Raw genomic sequence first — 15891 nt, forward strand, 5'->3', positions numbered from 1 at the left:
AGTGGTGATGCCAATAACCCATCATCTCTTGGTTATAGATTTTCATGAGCTGCTGGTGAATTTTTTCAGACCTATCCACAGGGTAACCCTGTTTGCCTCCTGAGCTACTCCATGGGCGTAATCACATTCAGAAGGACAAGTAGAGTTTGGTTGTGAACAAGAACAAACTTTAAGAATAAATCTTAGTCCGATTAGCACCTCCTCTCAACAACTGACTGAGGCATCTAAGGGCTAGGGTAAAAACCAAACATTGAAATATTTTTATTAGTAGTAATAGTGGTAGTATATAAAATGACTCAAGTATGCAATCTTCTTGGAGTTTTTGCTCCTAATGTAGTCACTTGGTTTGGGATGTTTAATGACTGTGATTTTGTAATGGGACAATATAAGAGCACATCACATTAAAACATAAATACTTGGGAAGCCCATAGTTTCTGATAGCTTGCCATCTGTTTGGTTCTTACCGGCAATGGATTTATCCTGCTTAGTGCAGATGATGATATTGTGGGTAAAATCATGGATTATACAATGGATTTCTGAGGTCTTTAACTACTGTTATTAATTTTGCCAGCTTGCAAATCAACATTTTCTAATATAAAATCAATTACATTTTATTTTTCAACTCTTATCCTAAGAAAGGTTGCTATGGGCACCACATAACATCTGCTCTGGCGCCAACAGATTGCGTTAAAGTCACCCACAGTCTCTTCAAATTAAAAACCTCAAACTGAGTTCACTGGCTTTGTCACTGTACTCCCAGCAGGATGCTCTTTTGCCTTGCCCCACCGTTCAGTTTAATCCTCTAGAAAGAAAATTTTTAGAGGTACATCGGACTAAATCATTTTTCTTCTGAGCACACCATTTCCAAATGGCCGCCCAGGGTCCTAAATCCGGCGGCTGCGGAGAGGGACTAGCGGGTGTCCTCCTCTGCAGAGCCGTGGGACTCGAGCGCCTTCATCACTGGACGTTGGAAGCCAAGAAGGAAACCCATACACTCAGGGACAGGTATAACCCCGCGCGGGTGCACCAGCGAGGCCCCGATCGCAGCAGAGGTCTCCATCCCTGAGCTTGGTGGGGGCGTCCTGGGGAGGAAGAGAACACTTTCCCCATTCCGGTCAGAGAGCAGGACTGACTGGGTCGCAGGTCAGAGGTTGAATTTTAACCCGACCTGCGCTTTGTCCCCGCGCCTTCCGCAGCCCGGGCGCCGCGGTGGCACCGAGCTGGGAGAGGACGAGAGAGGCTGGCGCGGGAGAAGCCAAGAGTTGCTACCGACTGGGAGCTGCCGGCGGCGGGAGCAGACGCGACCCTCGCCGCTTTCGAACGCGAAGCCGGGGAGAGCTGAGCTCGGCTGCTGGGGCTCGGCTCCCCGCGCTCTGCCTTGCCCTTTCGGCGGAGGGCAGCTCCCTGCCTGCTGCAGCCCCGCCACTGTGCGTCCGGCCGCCCCGGGGTGCGCCCAGCCCGCCCCCCGAGCGGCCGCCCGGACTCCAGCAGTTGGACCGACCCTCGCCCTCCGGCGCCTGGACAAACTTCCTTCCTCCCGGGCCCCCGCGCCGAGCAGGCTGACAGGCGGCTCCCTCGCCGGTCTCCTCTGGGCTCCGGCCGGGCGAGCTTGCTCTCTGCCCCTCTCCAACCCCGAGCCCCTGGCGCCTAGCCGTCCCCAAGCAGCCGCTCCAACAAAGCCAGAGGCCCGGAGACGACCCGGCGAGGGACTGGGAGTGGCAGCGGGGACCCTAGAGCCAGAAGGAGGCGTCCCCTCGGCGGGGCGAGTACAGTGGGAAGGGGCAGCGGGGATGTAGCGGGGAGAGAGAAGGGAAGAAAGTGTCCTGCTCTAGGCGCGAACGTCTTCCTGGTTCGTCCTCGCTCCCCTTCTCCCCCGGCCCGAGCGCGTCCCGTGTCCCGGTGGGAATTGGCAGGCGGGGGAGGGCGGAGGGGAGAGGGGACGCGGTGGCCTGGCTAGCGAGCCGCTCCCTTACCTCTGTCCAGGGTGAGCGGCTGGACCACTGTCAATGTCGCCATGTCTGCCGTGGGAGCCGAAGTGACGCTCGGCTTCAGCATCAGCAACCGCTCGTAGTGAGAAAAAAAGGAGGAGATTGGGGGCGGGGGTGGAGAGGGAAGACGGAAAGGAGGGGGAGGAGGGGGAAGAAAGAAGGTGGTGGTGGTGGAGAAGAAAGCTTGGGTGGGTTGGTAGCCAGATGGATACGCAACTGTTCCGCGGCGGCAGATCTTTCAGTTGCGGTGCGGAGCTGAGCAGGTATCCGAGAGCGACTGCATCGCCGGGCTCTGGGAGGGAAGGCTCTGCCCTGGAACTTTGCTATTCCACCCCCAGGAGCACTGGGTGGGTGTAGCTGGCGGACTGCTTTCTTTCAACTTTCCACTCTAATAAAATGGTCAGAATATACGTGTGTGCATGCGTGTGCGTGTGTGTCAGGGGAAGAGAGGATAGAAAGGGGATATGGGGGAGGGAGTGGGAGATGAGTTTTCTCAGATTAAGAGAAATTGCCAATGCAATAATCCCATCTCCTTTAGAGAGAAAATGCTTCAGTGTCAGAAATGTTTGGGATGTAATTACATTTGCAGTTAATTTCTGTTGAAGTTTTTCGGAATGTTGACCTATAACGGCATATAAAGATAACTGACTAAAGGCCAGAGTTCCATCAGTAGATGTTCATTTAGGATCTGAGTATATTGCCTGGAAAAAAAAAATAGCAAACCTCTTAAAAGTGCTTCAAAATAAAAAGCATGTGGGTAAGTTTCTATCCCTAAGTTTTCTTTTCTTTTTCAAGCCACTGTTAATACATTACCAATTCAGTAAATGTAGCTCAGAAACAAGTAGAGTGTTCAGATTTTCTCCGAATTTTTTACATACCACGTCTTGTAAACATGTCCCACTCCCGCCCAGCCACTCAACAACAAAAACTTTGCTCTTAATGTCCAAACTGATTTTGGTTGTCTATCACTTAGTTTGAAAAATATGTGCCTAGCACTTTTCATGTTGATTTCTAACCAGTGGGTCAGAGATGCCACTTATTGATTGATTAACAAATATGCCAGGAATTGAGATAGAAGAGTTACATTGCCTTGTGCCACGCCTTGATTTAGGAGTTCAATTTAGTCTCTGACTTCCTGTAGCCTGTAATCTAGTGGGAGATGGTGTTATTAAAAGCTTGACTTTAGAGTCAGTTGATCAGGATTAAATTACAAGAGCCTTCAAATACTGACTGTGACCTCTTCGCCCCAATAAAAAGGCTACTTTCACTATCTTGTCATAGTAGGGATTCATTTCCTGACATAAAGAAACCTTCTATAAGCTGAATAGGGGTGACTGTGGGTGCAGGATTGGAAATGACAAAGCTGCCTCCATCTTGTTCCCTGTGACAGAGCTGAATTGTTTGGGCTAGCAATAAACTCTAAAAGGCAGATACAGTTTTATAGCAAAATATTTGCATATAATTGATGCCATTTTCTTCTGATTACAGATATGATTTCTGAAGGTCTTTTTCATTTTATAGTCTACAATTGAATTTTAAAAAGCAACATTTCACCATTGTGGGAAAGCCAAAGATGATTGGCCATATATAGACTTAACAGACCCTAAAAACAAACCTAAAATAGTAGTTCGATATGCTTATTTTTATTTAGTATTTAAGGAAGAATGCTGGTCTTGACATTTGAGTCTTAGTTATGTGCTCTTCAGAAGTCACACAATTTCTCACTGATCCTATTTCCTCCTCTGTCATACGGTGAAAATATCATTCAACCTCAAAGAGATTCTGTCATATGAGGAAACAAATTCTACCTTGCAATCTCACTGAGATTTGTGAGGGACTAATGGACTCATACATGTGATTGTGCTTTGAAAACAGTAAAGAATATACAAATTTATTCGTACAAGCATACATCCCCTGGAGCCATGTGGTAAGCTCTGTGCTAGGTGCTAACCATGCAAAGATTGAGTCGGCCCACTCTCTGCCCAGTCTTGCTTGAGAGACAGTGAGCAAACCATAAACTTCTGTGCGGTAAGTACTCTAAGCATTATTGAAAGGAGGTGCTCTTGGAGGCCAGAGGTTGAAAAAGCAACTTTGGTTTGTTACCATTATTCACATTCCCTGAATTAAGCAACAGAAAGAAGTTGAGATGAGCTCAATGATACCAGAGTGTGTTCTAAGCTTTTGCATAAAATTATTAAACCTCACTCAGTAACTGAGGATAAAAGAACATACAGATCCCTTGACTTCTAATATAGTTATTTTACAACATCCTTTATTAGGGAATATGTATTTAAGCAGCTTGATTCATCAGCCCAAAAGTCATAAATTGTACCTGTTCCAACACAAATCCCTGATTGTGGTGTCAATGAAGGTAGAGTTTTTTTGTCTTTTTGTTTCCTGATGCATCCTCAGGACCAAACATTTCATAGCGTATTTCTGGACTTATGCCTTGAGCTTCCTATTTGAAAATTTGCTCTGTCATTCTTTCTCTGTGTTGACTCTGTAGGGTTGTTGCTGCTGTTTTTAAATCAAGATTAAAAGAGAAATTAAGAGGAAGCATAAATCACCATAAATTCATCTGTTGTTATTTTTAGTAGTGGAAAGTGCATTCCCTTTAGCTTATGTCTGCACAGGTATAGAAAATTTAATAATAATTCATTATCCATTAGATTTGTTTTTATCAAGAAATAATATCTCTCCAATAATATTTGTGAATTTCTTTTTGAGACATGCAGGGATATACTTGACTTAGTCAAATGCCATTTGCTTTGCTTTGTGTATTAACCTGAGAATTGTTAAAATATTTGTTAATTATGCTTTTATCTTAGCTATTTGATTACAAAATCACTACACTCTTTCATTAAATGATACGTAGAAATTTAGTTCAGTAGTAACTATATTTTCGTGGCGTTAACTAGTTCAATAAATACTTAGTGAGCACGTATATGTGCCAGACTTGGTGCTAGGTTGGTGTCTCTTTCCCTTTCTTTCCAGCCCAGAAAAGTAGGTATGTTTATGCCATTTTGGAGATAGGTAAACTGAAGCTCACAGAGTTTACAAAACTTGCTTAAGAATAGTAGCACCTGGCTGCACCTTCACGATCTCCTGTGATTTCCACTAAGAAACATCACACTCTGTTTTTTTTGTTTTTTTGGGGTTTTTTGAGATGGAGTCTCACTCTGTCGCACAGGCTGTGGCATGATCTCTGCTCACTGTAATCTCCACTCCTGGGGTTCAAGCAATTCTCCTGACTCAGCCTCACGAATAGTTGGGCCTACAGGCGGCCACCACCACGCCTGGCTAATTTTTGTGGAGCCGGGGTTTCACCATATTGGTCAGGATGGTCTCAAACTCCTGACCTCAAGTGATCCCTATGCCTCAGCCTCCCAAAGTGCTGGGATTACAGGCCTGAGCCACCACTCCCGGCCTCATCACACTTTATTCTATGTTGTTGAAGATTTAGTTATTTCAGCCTTTTATTTCAGAGTTCCAGATAAGTATATATATGTATATAAAATCTTTTAAGAGATATATAAATATATATCTATTAAGATATATATCTTTTTTTATTATTATACTTTAAGTTCTAGGGTACATGTGCACAACGTGCAGGTTTGTTACATATGTATACATGTGCCATGTTGGTGTGCTTCACCCATTAACTTGTCATTTACATTAGGTATTTCTCCTAATGCTATCCCTCCCACCTCCCCCCACCCCATAAGAGTCCCCTGTGTGTGATGTTCCCCACCCTGTGTCCAAGTGTTCTGATTGTTCAGTTTCCACCTGAGTGAGAACATGCAGTGTTTGGTTTTTCATCCTTGCGATAGTTTGCTCAGAATAATGGTTTCTAGCTTCATCCATGTCCCTATAAAGAACATGAACTCGTCCTTTTGTATGACTGCATAGTATTCCCTGGTGTATATGTGCCACATTTATTCAATCTAGTCTATCACTGATGGACATTTGGGTTGGTTCCAAGTCTTTGCTATCATGAATACTTCCACAATAAACATATGTGTGCATGTGTCTTTATAGCAGTATGATTTATAATCCTTTGGGTATATGTCCAGTAATGCATAGGCTGGGTCAAATGGTATCTCTAGTTCTAGATCCTTGAGGAATTGCCACACTGTCTGCCACAATGATTGAACCAGTTTACAGTCCCACCAACAGTATAAAAGTGTTCCTATTTCTCCACATCCTCTCCAGCACCTGTTGTTTCCGACTTTTTAATGATTGCCATTCTAACTGGTGTGAGATGGTATCTCATTGTGGTTTTGATTTGCATTTCTCTGATGGCCGGTGATAATGAGCATTTTTTCATGTGTCTGTTGGCTGCATAAATGTCTTCTTTCGAGAAGTGTCTGTTCATATCCATTGCCCACTTTTTGATGGGGTTGTTTGATTTTTTTCTTGTAAATTTGTTTAAGTTCTTTGTAGATTCTGGATATTAGCCCTTTGTCAGATGAGTAGATTGCAAAGATTTTCTGCCATTCTGTAGGTTGCCTGTTCACTCTGATGGTAGTTTCTTTTGCTGTGCAGAAGCTCCTTAGTTTAATTAGATCCCATTTGTCAATTTTGGCTTTTGTTGCCATTGCTTTTGGTGTTTTAGTCAAGAAGTCCTTGCCCATGCCTATGGCCTGAATGGTATTGCCTAGGTTTTCTTCTAGGATTTTTATGGTTTTAAAGGTCTAACATTTAAGTCTTTAATCCATCTTGTATTAATTTTTGTATAAGGTGTAAAGAAGGGATCCAGTTTCATCTTTCTACATATGGCTAGCCAGTTTTCCCAGCACCATTTATTAAATAGGGAATCCTTTCCCTATTTCTTGTTTTTGTCAGATTTGTCAAAGATCAGTTGGTTGTACATGTGTGGTATTATTTCCGAGGCCTCTATTCTGTTTTATTGGTCTATATCTCTGTTTTGGTACCAGTACCATGCTGTTCTGGTTACTGTAGCCTTGTAGTATAGTTTGAAGTCAGGTAGCATGATGTCTCTAGCTTTGTTCTTTTGGCTTAGGATTGTCTTGGCAATGCAGGCTCTTTTTTGGTTCCATATGAACTTTAAAGTAGCTTTTTCCAATTCTGTGAAGAAAGTCATTGGTAGCTTGATGGGGATGGCATTGAATCTATAAATTACCTTGGGCAGTATGGCCATTTCCACAATATTGATTCTTCCTATCCATGAACATGGAATGTTCTTCCATTTGTTTGTGTCCTCTTTTATTTTGCTGAGCAGTGGTTTGTAGTTCTCCTTGAAGAGGTCCTTCACATCCCTTGTAAGTTGGATTCCTAGGTATTTTATTCTCTTTGAAGCAATTGTGAATGGGAGTTCACTCATGATTTGGCTCTCTGTCTGTTATTGGTGTGTAGAAATGCTTGTGATGCTTTCCTCATTGATTTTGTATCCTGAGACTTTGCTGAAGTTGCTTATCAGCTTCAGGAGATTTTGGGCTGAGACAGTGGGGTTTTCTAAATATACAATCATGTCATCTGCAAACAGGGACAATTTGACTTCCTCTTTACCTAATCAAATACCCTTTATTTCTTTCTCCTGCCTGATTTCCCTGGCCAGAACTTCCAACACTATGTTGAATAGCAATGGTGAGAGAGGGCATCCCTGTCTTGTGCCAGTTTTCAAAGGGAATGCTTCCAGTTTTTGCCCATTCAGTATGATATTGGCTGTGGGTTTGTCATAAATAGCTCTTATTATTTTGAGATACGTCCCATCAATACCTAGTTTATTGAGAGTTTTTAGCATGAAGTGCTGTTGAATTTTGTCAAAGGCCTTTTCTGCATCTATTGAGATAATCATGTGGTTTAACATACGCAAATCAATAAATGTAATCTGTCATACAAACAGAACCAAAGACAAGATATGTATCTTTTAAGAGATATAAATATATAATATTATAAATATATCTTAATATATTAATAAATATAATACATGTAAAATATATTTAATACATATATGATATATTATATATACACACACACATCTTTTCTCTCTCTTATTTTGTGTGTGTGTTGACTTGAGACATACTCAAAGGGAGGAATGGATGAAGGGAAGTTAGGTCAAAGAACAACAGAACTATGATACTGGTTCCATTCTGTATACATATAGGTTAATATTCAAACAACTGCCTATTTGATATATAAAATCTGTTCTTAGCAAAATCATTCAAAGCTATGTTAAGGTTGGTTTCACTTAATTGAATTTTTTTAAATTATATGACAAAATCAAAAGACGGTTTGCATAGAGCATTAGCATACCAAGGAAATGTGTTTAGTTAGATTACAAATGAAGTATAATGAGCACAGTTTCATATGAGAAAATAGCACATTCAAACTAGAGTTATTTCAGCCTGGGTATTAGAAATTGTTTTTGACTGATTTAAGATAACATGTTATCTTTCTTAATTCACACAGCTTTGTCAAAATAGCACTAGATTAAGACGAAGTGCCAACCAATACTTTGAAATTTAAATGTTTATTTTTGAAAACCATCATAGAGTATCTTACATTTATTTTATCTTTATTTTATCTTTATATTTGTTTTGATAACTACTTATTTGTCTGCTCATTCAACAAAGACTTAATATACTGATTATATGCCAAGCACTATACTAGGCATTGGGGTATTACAGTGAACAAGAAAAAATTCTTGTTCTCACTTGTTTTATATTCTATAAGGAAGAGAAAGTCAATAAACAAACAAGAAAGAGAACAATTACTGACTAAGTATTGTGCAAAGAATGAATAAATTGATGACTAAACTAGATCTAGAATAATGTCAGAATTACAAAAGACAGGGATAGGGAGAAGGGCCTTATAGGGAGCAGGAGAGAAAAGCCAGGGATGAGGGAGCAGGCATAGTGTGTATTTGGGTAAAATCGGCAGTTCATTTTGGAATATAATAATAATAATAAAAAAGCCTAAAGAGAGCTATTGAGAGTTAGGTGGTGGAAGGTAATATAATTAATGAACAGAAATACAATGAACCTTTCATTAATTTCTTTGTGCCAATCATACAATAAAATGTACGAATGCAATCTATGCTAAGAAAAATATTTGCATCATAGCATCTGCATTAAAAATTGCTAACATCAGAATGAACAGTTACTAATTCAGAGTTGGATGTTAAAAAAATTTAGGATGAAATTAAAATATTAAAAGTAAATTCTAAGGGCGGGCATGGTGGCTCACGCCTGTAACCCCAGCACTTTGGGAGGCCAAAGTTGGAGGATCACCTGAGGTCAGGAGTTCGAGGGGAGCCTGGCCAACATGGAGACACCCCGTCTCTACTAAAAATACAAAATTAGCCAGGCATGATGGCGCATGCCTGTAATCCCAGCTACTTGGGAGGCTGAGGCAGAATCGCTTGAACCCAACAGGCAGGTGTTGAGGTGATCTGAGATCATGCCATTGCACTCCAGTCTCGGCAAAAAAAGCAAAAACTGTCTCAAAAAAAAAAAAAGTAAATTCTAATTATTATTATTTTTTATTTTCTCCAAAAGAAATAACACTTCTCTGTTTTCACATTTAGAAGTTATGACTGATCTTTTAATAATGAAATTTAAATTCAAAGCTTAGTTTTTTCTTTTTCTTTATGCATCCCAAACTCATATTTACATCTCTCAGGAATGTCTAGAAATACAAGAAATATTAGACAAACTAATTTTTAAAAGTAAAACAGTCTCTTCTCACATTTGCTCAGGAGATATTTCTAAACTATTAGAACTCACAAACTTCAACAATTTTAAAAACATCTTTATTACCATTGTCATCTAAACATTTTAAATGTATTTAACATTGAGTAAAAAGTTAGGCTTTTGTCTAACAAATTAAGCACCTGCAATATGCTAGGCACTATTCTGTGCCTGGAACTGGGTTTTGATGAAGAGAGACAGATAAAATACAAATTAGCCAATCAATCAGATAATCTTAGGTATTGATTATCACGAACATTGATGTGTTAAAGCCTATTCACACTGTATGTGAGACCTAATAATGTGCGTTTTGTCTCAACATCACTTTCAGTTATGTCACATTGGTATCTTTTGATTGACCATGGTGGCAGTATTTAAACCATTGGGATTGGTAAACACTCTGTACCAATTTTTTTTGGTCCCTCTGGAAAGCCACTTGTTAAACATTTACCAGCATACCACAAAGTATATGATGAAAATAAAAGAGGATGCTGTGATGAAATATACAACAGGGAAAGAGGCTACTTTGGAGTGGTCAGGGAAAAAGTCACATTGTACTTAATAGAACATTTTTTAAAATATCAAATCTGCACTCCACTTGATGTGTGTGTACTGACTAGGACACAGGACCAGGGATGGAGTTAGAAGTAGGAGACATTCATATTTTTATGGAGTTTACAAAATAATTGGGGAAAAAAGCAGAAAATTAATTACAAAATTATATATCAATAATAAATGATACTATAAATTTATATGTGTTAAAGTGATACAGAAATAAAAAAGGCAAGTGTGTGTTGTGATGACTTTCTGGAGGCAATTTATGTTGACTTCCAGAAGAAACTTGGAAATATTTACTTTCTTGCATGTAGATAGGAGAATGTTTTACCTTTGAGCAGAGTTACTCTTTGCAACTTTGAATCAGAGGATTGCTAAGTAGACCAGGAACTTTTTTTTTTTTTCATTTCTGTATTTGTTTTATTTTATTATTATTTTTATTTTTATAAAATAAAGGGAATCTAAGGAATTTCATAGAAAACTAAAGAAAGAGGAGGGGCATAATAGAGTCTCAATGTGGCTGGGGAGTCTTACCATGGTGAAGGGACAACACTGTCACCTGATACTTGGAAAGGACATTAATGATAGCTAGGACTTATTTGTTTGGGACTCTAACTTTATTTAAAACCTGGTTAAAATGGTTTTTTCTTGAGGAGCACCTCAATATCTGACTTCTATCCCTTTAAATATAGCTTGACTTCTTCCTGCCACCAGCAAAATTTATCTCTAATTTTGGTAGTATGGAATTAATTAAAGATATGAGGAAGAAACAGATGAACAGGCTGTCTTCAAATTCTTCACATTCTTACACCGTACAGTAATTGGGGCTAGTAACAGAATTTACTCTAAGTGTGCTGGGAAACATACATGTCAGTAATTAGCAAGTTTAAGAGCTAAACCCACCATTAGCATGGACAGCACATTCAGTAGAGAATTCCAAACTCCCTCTAGTTTTTATCCTCCAATGCTCTAATTTGAAGCAAAAATTGCTATAATTGTAGTTAGTTTATATTTAAATATCATCTTTCTGGGCCCAGCCTAAAACATAAAATGCCCTTTTCTCAAAACTAATTAGGAGGATCAAATGATGCTCCTCTAAAACAGTTCCTTACTCTCCGCTTCTGTGCTTCCCTGGCCTGTCTGGTCCTGGAGGAACTCTTACACTCTTGCCCCTCAGGTGGGCCTTTCTGACCCTGTAATCTCCTTATGCTATTCCTGAGTCTATGCCATTACACAAGGCAGATCCACTTCCTGAAATGCAGTATCTCTGAGAAGTTTCCTCTTTTAAAGGTTTCTTAATTTTACTTCTTGCTTAAAGCATATACCCACATAATAAATCCAGTTGTGACTTTATTGTAGTCTCTTAAGGATTTAACTAGAATGGGGGAAAACGAAGCAATTGAAGATGGTTTTAACTCTATATTAATATCTCAAGGCTCCTGTCACCCAGAATATTGCATAGATTAATTGTGGTAAACCAACCTGAATAAATATTTTTATCTAGACTCCAAATCAAAGAAATCCCCAAAAAGTGGAGACAGCAAGCAAATCTCTGCCATCTTTATCAAGGTAAGATAAGCAAACAAACTATTAAGTCTTTTAGAAATCTTATATATTCTTTCTCTAACAAGAGTTTTTGTTTTGGAATTTTTAACGTAAGACAATGCACGTGTCAAACAGTTCAAAAGGTATTGTTGAAACCCACTCAATCACAAGTCATCAATGTTAAGAAGGATTTTTTTTTTGGTATATTTAATACCATATATATAATATGAAATGTATATAATGTATGTTATATGTGCACATGTCTTTTTAAAATTCTAAGTACAATTCTACTATACACTATATTTTGCATCTTTATTTTATTTTAGTGATATTTTCATATCAATACATATAGATCTGCATAATTCTTAACTACTTCATAAAATTTCATCAAAATAGTCTCTCATAGGTGTACTCTCAGGTTGTTTCTAGGTGTTTGCTATCTCAAACAGGCTATGAAAGAAAATCAGTCTTGTTTATAGCATCTTTATAAACATGAATTCCACTCAGTTATGTCCATGTCGTTTTGAATAATCCAGTGCTAATGTGGCCATTTTCAATTTTGTGCTTCCAGATTATAATACCTGCGATGCACTTATTCCTGCTTCATTGTGTGCATTCTATCATATGCCATTTGTTACCACTTATCTATAAAAATGTCATATGTAATTGAATTCATAAAACCTAAAATTATTAAAAGCAAAAAACTAGTCACCATAGACTGATGACTATTTTTCCATTTGAAATATGTGGTATCGTACATTATCCAGATGACTATTCAGTAAGTCAAAAGATGATGACAATGATTTTCTACTAAGAAACAAATGGTATATATGTCGAAGGAAGATAAAAATTAAAAGCCTAAAAGTACCACTTTTTGCAGTGGCTCACGCCTGTAATCCCAGTATTTTGGGAGGCTGAGGCGGGTGGATCATGAGGTAGGAGATACAGACCATCCTGGCCAACATGGTGAAACCCTGTCTCTACTAAAAATTTTAAAATTAGCTGGGCCTGGTGGTGCACACCTGTAATCTCAGCTACTCAGGAGGCCAAGGCAGGAGAATCACTTGAACAGGAGAGTTGGAGGTTGCAGCGAGCCGAGATCGCGCCACTGCACTCCAGCCTGGTGACAGAGTGAGACCGTCTAAAAAATAAATAAATAATTAAAAAATTGTATGTATTTATCACATACAATATGATGCTTTTAAGTATATGCATCATGGAATGATTTATGTCTAGCTAATTAACATATGTATTAACTCACCATATTATTATTATAGCGATGAGAACACTTTACATCCACTCTCTTATGTCAAGAATACATAGATTACTAACTGTGGTCATTATGCTGTACAACAGAGCCACTTTTAGATATTCGTTTTATTGAACATTTTATTTCCATTAAGTGAAATTGTATAGGAACACAATGAAAACACAAAGAAATGTTTAAGTACTTTCATTTTCAAATAAAATGACATGTTGATTCATCAACTGAATTAAAAAGCTAAGTACAACTTAAAACAATAAATACTATTCTTCCATTAAATTTTATTAGTAGTTAGTAATGCAAAGACTATTTTAAAAGCTAGTGCATATAGTGCTCTCTACTGGCGTTATCTTTATTACAACTACAATCACTGTAGAATTTGTAGTTATATAGGAACCATCATAATAAACTTCTGTCTCCAAAGACTGATAGTATTTTAATTTTAATTTTTTTTTGTTTTCTCCTTTAGGGATGTGTGTGTATATGTATGTGCACGCATAAATATTCATTCTTGAACTTCTACACTGAAGTCAGTTGTGAATTCTGCAAATAAGTTGCTGGCATATATCATCACAAATAATCATGTAATAAAGAGAAAATACAAAAAAGATGGATGTAGAACAATAACCGAACTGAAAACATTATGCCTTACATAAATCAGTAGCAGCTACAATGCTTGCTTTTATTGTCTTTGGAGAAAACAAGTGGGGGCCTCCCAGGAGCAGAATGGGTGGGGGTGTATATTTAGGAAATCATGGTGGACAGTGACCACCATCATGAGCTCCTTCCTGTCTTTCCTCCAACACTCCTTACTTCCTGCACCATCTTCTAAAGATTCCAAAAATCTTACTGGTGCTTTTTTAAAGCTTAGGAAAACATTTTGGAATGGTTATGAAAGACATTTGCTTCAGGAGAAAGAGAGAGAGAGAGACATTCTTCATTTATTCTATAATTTCATGTCTAGTTGATGCTTAGTGCCACATACTGTGCTAAGCACTAAACATTGAGCAGTTTTCAAAACCACGAATACCTGACTGGAATTATTGGTATTTGTAGGAATTATTCCTCAATAATATAAATGTGATTGAGGAAAGTACATCGTGCAATGAGAAAGCCTTTAACTGGTACATAAACCAATCTAGGGATTCAGAAAGGATATCTCCGGAGCAGTAACATTTACGGCATAATGTGAAGAAAGAGTATTAGATGTTAACCAACCAAAGGTGAAAGTTGTAGAGAGCATTCCAAGATCAGGTACCCTATGGGGTACCTTAGGCATGAAAGCACTTGGCCCTTTCAAAAAGCAGAAAGAAAGGTCAATGTGGCTTAAGAAAACAGAACCAAAGAATCTGTCAAGCTAAGGTAAAAAAACAGGTCTTGAAAGCCACATGAGGGATTTTGGATTTCATCCCAAGAGAAATGGGAAGTCATGGGAATAGTCTTAAATAGCAGAATAAGTGAAATAAAGAGATTTGTATTTTCTTTAATATCTGAATGCAATGTGAAGAGTGATCAGGGTGCAGGGAGTAGGTATAAATTAGCAGTGACCATTAAAGAGGCTATTCAGCAATCCAGGTAAGAAAGTACAGTGGTTTGGACTACAAAGATGGAATCGAAACTCAATGAAGTGGATGGATCCCAGAAATGTTTGAAGGATAACACCCACGGCCTTCGGTAAGATTGTATGCAAGTGGTAAAGGAGACAAGATATTTGAAAAGTGCCTCCTGGACTTCTGACATGAATGAGTGGATAAAGGGTGGTAGGAAATATTGAAGGAAAAATTGGGAAGAAAAGTTAGTTTTCAACTTATGAAGTTTGACACCAAAGTTTGACACCTTTGAGATGTGAGGAAACCACACAACGAAAGACTACTGAATGGGGAGTGTCTCACACTAAACCCTTAGGAAAGCCTACATTTAAAGTTCATATAAAGGAAAAGGATCCAGGAAGGGAGAAACAAGAGGTAGAAGGAAAACTAAGAGAGATTAATAGCATATACAGCAAGGGAATACAAAAGAAATGGGCAATGTGTCACAAGCGCTTCTGAGAGAATAAGAGCCAACCTGAACAAAGACCCCTGGATTTAGTGATATAAGAAGCAAAGCCATGTACTGAGACCAAACTAGGTCTGAGTAGAGTACAGAGTATTGAAATAAATATTGCATAGAGGTATTTTTTGTTTTCCTTTTTTTAAGTGTATATATATATATTGCATAGAGTTAATAAAAAGTGGATCGAGGTCCAGGTTTTATCAGTTTTTGAAGGATCTGCTTCACCTAGGTTGATTGATACTGCCTTGGCCATATAGGTTCTTCCACTCCCAATCCTCTTAAATGCCAAAATATGAACTCTACGAGTAGCTTTGTGAATTACTTCTTTTAATATTCCTCAAAGTAAAGCATAACACTTTGTAGTTCGGCTATTGCTTAGTGGCTTCAATTTCTCCATAGAGCACTGAACTGATTTGGAGCAGATGATCTTTCCCATCATGACTGCCTGACTGAATAACCATGGATGGAGGAAACCCTCATAGCTCTGGGTAACTTCCTGGTCAGGATTTTCCAACGTGACCGTCATTTTTCTAAAACAGTACACTGCTAATCATATATATACACACACACACACAAAAAAAATTTATTTTATTTATTTATTTATTTATTTATTATTATTTTTTGAGATAGAGTCTCGCTGTGTTGCCCAGGCTGGAGTGCAGTGGCGCAATCTCGGCTCACTGCAACTTCTGCCTCCCAGCTTCATGCCATTCTCCTGCCTCAGCCTCCCAAGTAGCTGAGATTGCAGGCCCCCACCACCACGCCCAGCTAATTT

General features: G+C 38.9%; 1 protein-coding gene across 2 annotated transcripts in view; it reads right to left on the minus strand.

The window, feature by feature from the left end:
- The window catches only part of LIN7A (lin-7 homolog A, crumbs cell polarity complex component), a 157704-nt gene extending 155448 nt beyond the window's left edge, over positions 1 to 2256 (minus strand). Inside the window, exon 1 of one of the 2 annotated variants that reach the window (XM_025402131.1) lies at positions 1974 to 2256. In XM_025402131.1, coding sequence (XP_025257916.1) covers positions 1974 to 2055 — 82 coding nt within the window. In that variant the 5' untranslated portion in view covers positions 2056 to 2256. The remainder of the gene's footprint in view (positions 1 to 1973) is intronic. The other variant, XM_025402132.1, reaches the window with a different exon arrangement.
- Between the last annotated feature and the right edge of the window lie 13635 nt (positions 2257 to 15891).

The sequence above is a fragment of the Theropithecus gelada genome, chromosome 11 (genome assembly GCF_003255815.1).
Source record: "Theropithecus gelada isolate Dixy chromosome 11, Tgel_1.0, whole genome shotgun sequence".
Taxonomy (NCBI): domain Eukaryota; kingdom Metazoa; phylum Chordata; class Mammalia; order Primates; family Cercopithecidae; genus Theropithecus; species Theropithecus gelada.